The sequence below is a fragment of the Antrostomus carolinensis genome, unplaced genomic scaffold (genome assembly GCF_000700745.2).
Source record: "Antrostomus carolinensis isolate BGI_N321 unplaced genomic scaffold, ASM70074v2 scaffold4751, whole genome shotgun sequence".
Lineage (NCBI taxonomy): Eukaryota > Metazoa > Chordata > Aves > Caprimulgiformes > Caprimulgidae > Antrostomus > Antrostomus carolinensis.
The window spans coordinates 11,103-22,679 of record NW_010294673.1 but is presented as its reverse complement, the minus strand read 5'-3'; the positions used below and the strand labels follow the sequence as shown (position 1 = coordinate 22,679).

At 43.3% G+C, this 11,577-nt stretch overlaps 1 protein-coding gene across 1 annotated transcript in view; it reads left to right on the top strand.

Moving 5' to 3' along the window:
- Positions 1 to 11,244, top strand: part of PLEK (pleckstrin) — a 17,581-nt gene extending 6,337 nt beyond the window's left edge. The window contains exons 3-9 of the mRNA XM_010177701.1: positions 2,834 to 3,015; positions 4,271 to 4,362; positions 5,105 to 5,289; positions 6,963 to 7,067; positions 8,748 to 8,831; positions 10,004 to 10,073; positions 10,991 to 11,244. Of these exons, the coding sequence (XP_010176003.1) occupies positions 2,834 to 3,015; positions 4,271 to 4,362; positions 5,105 to 5,289; positions 6,963 to 7,067; positions 8,748 to 8,831; positions 10,004 to 10,073; positions 10,991 to 11,130 (858 nt within the window). The 3' untranslated portion in view covers positions 11,131 to 11,244. The remainder of the gene's footprint in view (positions 1 to 2,833; positions 3,016 to 4,270; positions 4,363 to 5,104; positions 5,290 to 6,962; positions 7,068 to 8,747; positions 8,832 to 10,003; positions 10,074 to 10,990) is intronic.
- Positions 11,245 to 11,577: the final 333 nt, after the last annotated feature.

The window sequence follows — 11,577 nt, the reverse complement described above, 5'->3', positions numbered from 1 at the left end:
GCCTTTGACTGCAGTGAGTTTTACGTTATCCTTAATTTGCCATTATGAGTTTACATAACGAGTTTTACATCACGGTTCATTTTCGTTGCTGGGGACTTTTCTGAGGGAGAAGAGAAAAAAGGAAAGATGTCAGACCTGGGGGTTCAGGCACCCAAAACACCTTTTCATAAGTAAGATCTGATGCAGGGTTTGCTGAAGTCAGGGGAAGCCATCAGATGACTTCAGCAGGTGTTGGAGCAGATCCTCCTTATTGAGTTGGTGAGATCATTCTCCAGGTCCACAGACCAATAGCCCTGGAGAAGTATTTTCTCTTAAAACTTGCACTGTGCACACAGACAGGACTGCAACATGCTCATTCATCTGAGCAACATCACCACTGGGATTGTTCTTACACGGAGTTACTGCCCACTATGATTAAACCTAAATTTCTCCATGTATTCCTTGAAAACGTAGTATCTTGATTTTTGTATCTGGCATTTTACAGCTTTGCTGTACTGCCGAATCCAATGCCTCTGCATTCCATCCCGCCTCTCACTGGTTACCTGCTGAAACATACAGTTCTTCCTCTTACAGGGATTATTCTGGTTCTTACTGGTTTGCATACATTTACTTCATACGGCTAGAAATGAAAGTATATTTTTAGGACAGGAGTTTGTAGGGTGAAACGTGGGATAATTCTCATTAGGTTAGTTTTAAGTCCAGTCTTAACTCACCTGGGCCCAGTTTGGAGCAGGGACTGTTGAGCCATGAGCAGACTTTTATATTAACCTGTTTATATTTCAGCTTTTTGATCTGCATCAGGGCCTAACTGGAAACCTCAGGGCTCGTCACCAGCACACTTTCTTTACTAAATCAGTTGCAAAAAGCAGGGGAAAGAAGGAGAAAGGAAACATCTTCAGTTTCTTAAACAGAGATATAGCCTGTTCAGAGGAGGCTGCAACTCTGTACTTGGAGATTTTGTTTCAAAATGCACTCACCACTGTTCGCTGTTCTTAATCTGAACATGGATCATTGCTTAATGTGAGGTTATTCTGCTGTGTTCGTGCTTTCTCTGTTTTCCCTATGGCTTTCCAGTGGATAGCATTATCATGTATGGTTGCTCATAGATTAATTTGTCCTAACTTAAGCTATCTAAAATGTTGTTAGTCTAATTTTCTCAAAAGCACAAAGATAGGCATCATCAGAGGGAGACTGGGTCACTTCTAGGATTAGAGACTCAACCTCTTCACCACTTTAGTGGTCTAGCTTTCTAAAAGCTAAAGTTAAGAGAAACAGCTTTCCCAGTCTGGAAATGAAAACTCTTCTTTAGTGTTTCACTGTACATTGCTTCTCAGCTCTTTGACTTCAAGAATGCTGATTTTTCCTTTGGTAAAAGCTTGCTTTAATGCTTTGGTGTTTCATTCTGTCAATCTGGTGTGTTACCGTGACTCTGGGTTATTGGGATTTGGAGAGATCTGTGTTTGCTTTTCACATGCACTTATGTTGATTTTCAGGATGTAGCTCTTTACTGCCTAATAGAAAAGGTGGGTGTTGCTGGAAATATGAAGTGTCAGATAAGAAATGGTTGCTTTTCTGTCTGAAATGGATTTTTGAGGACTCAATGCTATGGCAGTTTGAATTTTGCCTTCCATGAAAGTCAGCGGGACTTCTGCACAATTTCAGGGTGTCAGAATTTTTCCCATTGGCAACAATCTGGAAGATGCCCCCTCCCTGGAAGTGTTCAAGGCCAGGCTGGATGAGGCTTTGAGCAACCTGGTCTAGTGGAAGGTGTCCCTGCTGATGGCAGGGGGGTTGGAACTAGATGAGCTTTAAGGTCCCTTCCCACCCAAACCAGTCTGGGATTTTATGCATCTTAGGGATGTTCAGAAATGTGCCATTGACAAACACGGGCTTCAGTAGACTCATTCAGTGTTTTGATTTCGTTGCTGTAGCTTCACCGTGCTCTGCTCTTTGACGATAGTCTCTACTTGCCCTCAAAAAGCCATGCTGTTGGCTTGCCTGTCATTTAGGTGCCTGCTGAGTCAGAACCTTTTGTATCCTAATAGAACTACAGAACAAATTACAGTTCCACTTATGGGGAACTGTATTTTAGAGGAAGTGGAAACCCTCTTGACTGAGTAATGAGATCCAGATTTTCCACCCAAAAGATCACTGGATAAAAACTGTGTGAGTTTTATGAGGTTTTTTCCAGGTTGGTGTTACTTTTTCTGCTTAGAACTTCCTTTAAAATATCTTTTCTAATTTTTGGGAAATACAGTCTTTCCACTGTTGCTAATGTGTTTAGATAGGTCATGATCATGAGGTGTGGCCAAGGGTTGGATGTGTCATCTCCCAACTTAAAGGTTTGCTAGGCTGCAAATGTGTTCAGCTGCTCCCCAGTGGGACTGTGATGTTTTCTCCCTTTGTGCATCAGTAGCTGAGCAACATATGGGGTTTTTTTTTCCCCTCCTTCAGGCTGACCACATCTCTATAAACATTAAGATGAATTTACACCCACTGTAAGCCTGCAGGGGCTGGGCACTTCAGCCTTTCAGCTCTTGAACTTCCCAGCAAAAGTTAAAATCAGCGGCTCTATCAGTGCCACTCACCTTGGCTGCACTGACAGCATCAGGATCCCTCACAGGGAAATAACAAAAGGAGTCAGTTAACTGCACTGCCTGTCCGTGTTTTTCCTCAGAGTTTTGTTGGGTTTTTAGTTTAACTGTGGCTCTGAGGCACTTTCTCTAGTTCCTTAGGCACAGGTAGGCTGTATGACCTGGTGGTACTAGGTTAATAGTGCCCAAGTGGCTACAGCGAAGTAACTTTGAAAAAAAACCTTCACTTATCATTTCAGTTTGTCTTCAAGCTCACTGTGGCCAAGCAGCAGGACCACTTTTTTCAAGCTGCTTACCTGGAGGAGAGAGATGCCTGGGTACGGGATATCAAGAAAGCAATTCATTGCATAGATGGAGGCCAAAGGTTTGCCAGGAAATCCACAAGGAGGTCTATCAGATTGCCTGAAACAATCAACCTGAGGTTTGTTCTCCTAGTTCTGCTCCCTCCTTTACTGCTGTACGCAGGCAGTGTGCCAGATACGTAACCTCAGTCTGGAAGAGCTGAGTGTGTCTGTCCATGCAACCTCTTTGGTTTCACTCGGGGTCCTTTCTGCATGACTAACAGTTTCAGAGCACACAATGTGGCAGAAATGATCTAGCAATTGGGACTGGGAAGGTAATTTTTAATACATCATCTTTTACCAAAACATGATTATTTATCAAAGGATTTTGCTGATAAGGAGATTTCTAAGCACACTGCATTGCAAAAGGAGACCCCAGCCAAAGTGTGATTCTTCCAGGAGAGGCATTTTTATACAATATATAATTTATTGCAAAAATATTTTAAATGTTTGGTTTGCTCTCCAGAGAAATGCTGATGTTAGCCTGGTTTTTGGATGGTGAGGGGAGAGTGGTGCCTGCCAGAGAACTTGGAACTGGCAAAGGGAGAAGAAGAGATAAAGGGCACGAACAGGAAGCCATCTGTTTGTCAGTACTTTAAAAAATTAAGGACAACTTATTTTTTTGCCTCTGTGCATTAAATACCAAGATACAAATGAGCCTGCAGCGTTCCTTACAAGACAGTAGAACTGCACAGGCCAAGATCCAACTAAACCTGACTTCAGAGGCTTCAGCAGAGGATCACCCTGACTAACAGGCCAAAGGATGTGGCCTGTGACATTTAATATTCATCCTTCTTGTCATTCCAGAGCTCCAAGGAACTACGAGTTCTGTGCAAGTGAAAAGTGGGTGGGAGGAAGGAAGTCACATGAGTGTTCCCTGAGGTTACTTAGGCCCTCTGAGAGCACACAGGCTTTAGACATGTCACAGTGACAGGTTTTCTGCTCAGCCAAGGACCTTTGGGGGAACGTAGTGCAAAGCAGTGAGCTCCCCTATTGGCACTGAGGCTGTGGGGCCCTGTGATGGTGCCTCAGCAGTGGGTGTTCCTCTCTTCACACTACACTTACCACAAATTGTTCCATTCTCAAAATATGGGGGTTTGGTGAGCCATTTGTGCTTTCCTCCCACTGCTTCTGCAGCTGTGACAGTGATGTAGTGGGGCCTCCAGGCTTTGTAACATCAGTTTTTCAGGAGATTAAACTAAGCCATGCTGTAGCTCTGCAGAGAGCAGTACGCCAGCAAAACATGAAGACCCTGTGAATGACAATGATACTACTGTATGAACTGGCTAAAGCTTTTCATTTGCTAACAGTTTCTGTGGTTCTTTTTATGCACAGTGCTTTGTACCTCTCAATGAAAGATCCTGAGAAGGGAATAAAGGAGTTGAAGCTGGAAAAAGATAAAAAAGTGTTCAATCACTGTTTTACAGGTAAGGAGCTCTTGTCCCTCTTTTCTGTACAATAAAGGTTGGACAGGGCTGAGAGGCTAAAGACAGATAAAAGATCTCTAAGCTCTGTAGAGCATGGATAATTTTGAGAAGAAAACCTGGCAGATGTTTTCTTGACCCACACAGGAGGTGCTCAAATGGTGAAGCTTGAAAGTTTTTTGTTCAGTTGTGGCCATGGTTAGCAAGAGTGGAAGAAGAAATTTAACCAGGACCAGGAAGATTGAAGTAGATCTTTGTAGAAAGTTGCATGAAACACTTAACTCCAGAAGAATTATTCCTTTCTGAATTTTTAATCAACAAACTGTGTCACACTGTAATTCCTGCCCTGCTCCAAGTCAAATCTGTGGGTGCCAGAGTCAAAAGTTGCCCTGTTTCAACAGCGCTGTCAGTAACAGCAGCCTGGAAAGCTGCCTTCTCCAGGCTTGGCTGTCCTTCATAGTTCCTCAGTCCCTGTGGCTTCCCAGCACAGCCCTGCACCCTCTCCCAGCTCCCTTCTCCCTCACATACAGTGTTCCAGAGTTGTGTTGGTCCCTGCCACCAGTTGGATCAGCTGTACCTCAGATGACCCAGACACCTTTCCAGATCAGTGCTCTGCATTGCCACTAAGAACATCTTTCAGGAGATTGATGAATAGGTGGAATAGGCTTGTTGCCTGTGTATTTTTAGAGGCTTCTTCATGTGTGTCTTTGTTTGTGGCTGATATTATTTGTTCCTTTGTAATCAGGCACCTCTGTGATTGACTGGCTGGTGTCTAGCAACTCCATCCGGAATCGCAAGGAAGGTCTCATGCTTGCCTCTTCCCTCTTGAGTGAAGGCTACCTACATCCTGCAGGGGATGCCTCCAAGGCTGCTGCCGAGGGCCTGTCAGACACCCCCTTCTTAGATCTCAGCGATGCCTACTATTACTTTGTGAGTGTTGTATGCTGGGCTGTTTTTATTGTCCCACACTTGCTGATGCTCTGCTTTTCTCAGGCTTCTTGTTGAGTTTCTTAAGTCCCGGAGGAAATCTTGTACAGAAATTGAGATCCATGTTGGTTGTCTTTCTCTCCATGATACTCAGAATGAACTGGCTCACTTCAATATTTGTAAGCAGGACTTTTTTTTTTTTTCCTGGCACCCTTTTAAGTGTGAACTGAGTGCTGAGATCAAGCTGGGTTTTTTTAACTTAGACTTTGTTCCTGGTAATTTCACCAGCAACCAGAATTTAGCCATCAGTTCCCCTGGTGATTCAGTGGAAGGGAAGAGAGTAATTCATTATCATGGGGCTTCTGAGAGTGGCACAAGCTACAAACCCATTTTTGTGTCATCACAAAAGCCATCAAATCTGATTCAGTGCATGCAAACACGCACAACAGCTTGCCACTGAGTGGAGAAGCAGAAGATTTTAATATCCACCAACACTTGTCCTGGGTAGCTTACCCAACCTTTTCAATTTATTGCTTCATATTCTGTAGATTGATTAGAAGAACTTGCAATATCACAATCACAGTCAAATAGTGTTTTAAAGATGTTTGGCTTATGAACTTATGCTAACAAAAAACTATCCCTACTGTCAAGTAAAATGCTTAAATATTACAATTCTGGTTATATTTACCACCTCAAATCACTCAACTTCATAAAAATTAATCTCCCATTGCTTAATTTGTTTTCCTAGAATGTGTCCCTGGTAGGGAGACTTGACCTGTGCAGCAGTGTAAGCAGAGGCACTGCTGATGAAGGCAGCTTTGTGGCCATCACAGTTCCTGGCTACCTGGGACACTTCTGGCAGCCCATGTGTGCTCTGCTTGCTTTCAGCATGTTTCTAGTTTGATTCAGTACCAGTGTGGTGTGAGGAGGCCACAGCAGGTCGATGTCTGACTTGCTATGATACAAGTAGACAGCAGAGATGTTTACTCCGACCCATATGAATGGTTACCAACATTCTCATCATTTGAACAGTGTAAGGTTTCAGCAGATAGTGTCACAGTTTGTCTGGCGTGGAATGGATGTGATGCATGGATCCCGAGACAGACTATGCTCAGTGCACACATTACAACATCACAGCTATAGAAAATGGCAAATTTCAAACACTAGGGGCAGTTCTTGTTGTTGGAGATAGCCTAGGTGGCACATGTCTTCTTCCCAAATTGTAGATGATTGTGATGGATGGAAGAAGAGGAAGGGTGTGTTGGGTGCAATGATGGACAGACTGGAGTGTATTAGCTGTGCTGGCCTTGTTTAATTTGAATTGCTGTCTGTGCATTTGAAAACATGAGACATCATGGAATTGAGGCAGCCCGTCCATCATGGAGGAAATGTCACACCAAGAATCATGGAGAATGGAGGCACTGACACATACACAGGTGCTCCAGCTCTCTTCAGATGCCAGGACCCATTGGTGTAGTCCTACCACTGAAACACTTCCATGGTGACTTGGAGAGCTCCTCAACTTCACTGGGAGATTTTTCCAGTAAAAGGGTTGATGTTTTTTAGGGGGTGGAAAAAAACAGGGTGGAGGGAAGCCAAAGAGAAGCCAGATTTGTACATGTCTTTAAACATACAGCAGCTGTGTAACTCTGGAATTTTCTCTTGTTGTCATGCAGCCAGACAGTGGGTTTTTCTGCGAGGGAAACTCTAGTGATGATGATGTGATCCTGAAAGAAGAATTCAGAGGCCTGGTAGTCAAACAAGGATGTTTGCTGAAACAGGTCAGTATTGCACATGTTCTGTCCTGTCACTGGGATGATGTTGCATGGATATGAGATTACTCTTTTACACATAAAAAATTTAGCAAAGAGAGAAACTAGCCTATGCCATTTCCAGACTTGACAGGTTTCATCTCCGACCCTCTTGCCTTTGCACGAGGAATGCTTGCTGTGGCATAGCAGCAGGGCTTTTGCCCAACACTGCAAGGTTTATTGCTCTTACTACAAAATAAGACAGTTTGTAATTTTAAGTAGGAAAGAGTGCTAAAGCAGGAGATGTGACAAGTCATTGGTACAGCGCAGAACTGAGCTCAGGTAAAAAGGCTGCCAATCCAGTGTCCCTCTGGACACACAACTGGATTCAGTTGCTCGTTTTCGCAGGTTTTTTCAGCATACCTGAGCAAATGAGTCTTTTTCAGTCACTAACGTTTGATCCTGTCCCGTCTATAAGACAGAAGAGAACTGCATACCTTCCTTTCCAGCAAAACTTAAAGCAGTACAGTAAAGGTCATGGCAAGATCCTTGCTTTCTGAGGCCACTGAAAGCAGATATTAGTGAACTGAAAGCAAGACCGGAATTCTTCAATGAATAAAATAGTTCAGTTGGAAGGGACCGACAGCGATCATCTAGTCCAACAGCCTCACCGCTTCGGGGATGACTACAAGTTAAAGCAGAGCATTGTCCAAATGTCTCTTAAACACTGACAGGCACGAGGCATTGACCCACCTCTCTAGGAAGCCTGTTCCAGTGTTTGACCACTCTCACTGTAAAGAAATGTTTCCTAATATCAAGTCTGAATGTCCACTGTTAAAATATTCCTTAGGAGCCTAAGAACTTTTTGGTGGTGCTCACTTGTATTTCTCTTGCTCAGTCAGATTCTGCAAAAGAGATAGAAGAAATTAGATGTACATCTCTGGGCTGACTTTTACCCTGTCATGTTCATGTCTGCCTGGCCAGTAAGAGCTTCCTTGCAAACAGCGTAGCTAATTGAGAAACTAGTATTTTGAAATGCTGAGAGGAAGTGATTCATGACAGTCTTCCACCAGTGTTAGTCTGGATTTGGTCACCTTCAGTGAGTTGTGGATCATTGCTTGGAAGTGTCACTGCTTCTGCTGAGAATGCTTTCAGCAGATCTAGATTTTCCCCACCCATCATTTCAGTCTTGAAAACAGGCAATGAGGCATCTATATCCATACTGGAAGGTGGTGGTGTTTCTGCTTGAGCCACGAAACCTCTCCAGGGTGCTTAAGCCAGAAAAGCCTTTTTTGTTGTTGTTGGTTACTGTTGTCTTTGCATGGAGAGAAGGATCTTCAGCTCATTCTTGCCAATACTTCAAGGTACCTTCCTGCAAGACATTTTGCAGTCATGTTTTCTGACAAGCATTTAAACCCAGTTCTCACAGACCTCATGTGAATGTCATAACTACCAGACTATGTGACGTGCTGAGGGGAATCTCCCCTGCTGAAGCTGTTCTGTTTTATACAAAAAATAAAAAGAGAAACTAGTGTGATATCCCAGTTCTTGTGCAAAGTAGAAAGGCCAGGTTCAAATCCTACTCTGGTCAATATTTCCTGTCCAAAATTTCCTGTCCAAATATTTCCTGTCTCTCATGTGTGGGTAAGCTGACTGTAAGTGCTTGCAAGCAAAGCAGTTCACAACATTCCTGGTTTTTAATTTTCCTAGGGACATCGGAGGAAGAACTGGAAAGTGAGAAAGTTTGTTTTAAGAGAGGACCCTGCATATCTTCACTACTATGATCCTGCTGGAGTAAGAGACATTTGGTTTATTTCCCTGTTTGTTTTAAAGCCAACACCTTGTAGAAATATGTGAATGGAGTATTTGTATGGGAATGTGTGATAGGGAAGACCAAGCAGGACAAGTGGGGCTGTTTGTGCTCACGCGGCCTAGCCACCCTCTGGAAAAGCAGAGTGAAGGATGGTTTCTGGGGCTGCCAAGTCAGGGTGACAGGTGCCACCCAGATCTGGGAACAGGTAACACTGAACTGTGCTCTCACCTTTTATCTGTGATTAATTAGAATTAATATGTGCTGTTACTTGATTAAAATGAATTAGGTCATAAATGCAAACAAACACAATACACTCATTTTGCAGTTTACAATTGAGGTATTTTCTGTGTCAGGCTGAGACATGGCATTCCATTTCTTATGTAATTCTAACGGGCCAAACCCTGCCCTAAGAAAGGAAGGAGCATTGCCACGGGCAAAACCTGCCCCTCAAAAGCTGGCATTCAGGTAGATTCAGCCCACAGGTTTTGTTTCATCCTGCATTGCTGCAGGAGCAGGGCTGTTGTGGGTTGCAGGGGCTTTATGCCATGCCTGTCCCCTTGGCAGAGGCAGCCTAGACACGCTGAAGAATCAACACTGAGGAGTTTCTGACCTCCTTATTCCCAGCTTGCTGTTCCTGCTCCTGGCATCCCCTCCCAAAGGGCTGAGATGTGTCAGCTTCTTTGAAACTTATGACAATAAAAGTGCACCTGCACCCATTTTTTGACTCTCACAGTTCTGAAGTGCACAAGAGGCCAAATTGTAAATAAGGGTATACCTGCTCTTGCTGCTTGGTAAGAATCCTTCTAAGATCTCCTCTTTTTCTAACTAATCTTTTTTACTATTCACTGTGACATCAAAAGAAAAGTTAGAGTTGGCACAAGGCTTATATTCTTCTCATACTTTTGTTCAGGATATGCTAAATGCTCTGCAGGTCCCGAATTCCACATCCCAAAAGAGATTCCCTATTTATTTGCAGGTCTTCCCCCTACTACACCCCCCACCCTCCATGTCACACACAGACTGAGGATCCCCTGGTTTCCCAGGTGTCATACTAAGTCAGCAAATGTTTTTGTTTCTGGACTTGTAGCCAGATATTAACATGTGAACAGTTTCAGAAGTGTTGCATCTCATTTTGATTTCTCCTCCTCACCAGGGAGAAGAACCACTAGGAGCAATTCACTTGAGAGGCTGCATTGTGACAGCAGTGGAAGATATGCCAGACTGTAAGAACCATTTTGAATGAGCTGTGTAATAAGTTTTTGGTACATTCTTTCAATCTGCCTGAAATCACAAGTGGTTTTACTCAAAAGCAATCTATATGCAATGATTCAGTAATTCTCCTAGTAACTAGTCTCTCTATTGCTGTCTTAATGACTGGAGAAGGATACTGTGGTAAAGGTAGGATGACTGTGGTAAAGGTAGCAACAGGCAATCTTGTGTTTTATCAGATGTTTAGAGAAGACTTGTCAAAAGGATGGCACCATCCCTTCGTTAGGATAACTGGCCTTAGACAAAGTAAGCTGAGTTTGCTCTAAAAAGAACTGAAGAGTTGATGAATTTGTGTTGGAAGCTTTACATTCGAGATGGTTATGCCAACAAATTATTACTGTTCACATTCTGTTCCCTCCCATAACTAGAAGTTGTGGGAACAGCAATGGTTAAGCATTGCTGCAAGGAACAAGAAACACTCATTCCATGCATTCTCCTCTCCCTGGGAGAGGCAGACCATCATACCCAGGAAGAAAGTCTGTTGGCATCTCAGCACCTTGTAGGCTATGCTGGCAGACACGAAAAGAACCAGAGATTCTGCATGTGACATGAACTTAAACGTCTTGTTTTTGTAGCTGGCAAGGCACAGAAGAGTTTGGGGGATATGACCTGTCTGCAGGATTGCAGATCTTTCTATGATTGGAGATCAATTAACCAGGGACTCCTGAAGGTGAAATGTGCAGAGTTCATGGGTTGTTTCTCCAGGAGAGAGACCCTATCTCATGGACCCAATCTTGCAATCTGTTTGCCAAGGCCTGATCAGGCACAGCTGTAGAAAGAAAGGAAATCCCCTTACAGTGTGTAAAGGAGGAAACATTGTAAATACAAGACTCCATTATCTCATACCTGACTTCTTATTTCTTCCCTGTAGCCAAGAAGTATGATGCTGACAACATCCTCTTTGAAATCATCACAGCAAATGATGTCCACTATTACTTGCAAGCAGCCTCATCCGCAGAACGTACAGAGTGGATCAGAGCAATTCAGGCAGTTACTAGGACTGGAAAATGAAGATGATCTGCCAGCGAGAAGACAGACAACTGAAATCAGTTACTCAAAACAGAGGAGTTGTAGCATTTCACTGAGAGAAAGCAGTATCATCAAGAAAGACATCCTAAGGCTTGTGGGTTGGGTAGTAAGTTCCAATTCTATAGTGGGCACTAACAAACTAACATTTTTCTACTTGTGTTATGGTAATATTTTACTAAATTATAGCGTAGAACATGCCATATTAGTGTGTGCTGCTTAGAGTAATCAATCTACTCTGGGAAGCTTGTACCTTACACCTTTCCTTGCTGCCACAGCTGATAGTGAGAATTTCACCATTAACAGGGGACAGTCATGTCACTGGCTGTAAGTGAGGAACTCAACCAGTCACCTGCCATTCAGTCTGTGTTGTGTTTCAGCATCTTCAGATATTCAGAGTCTTCCCGAGACAAACTTTACACTTCCTTCTTT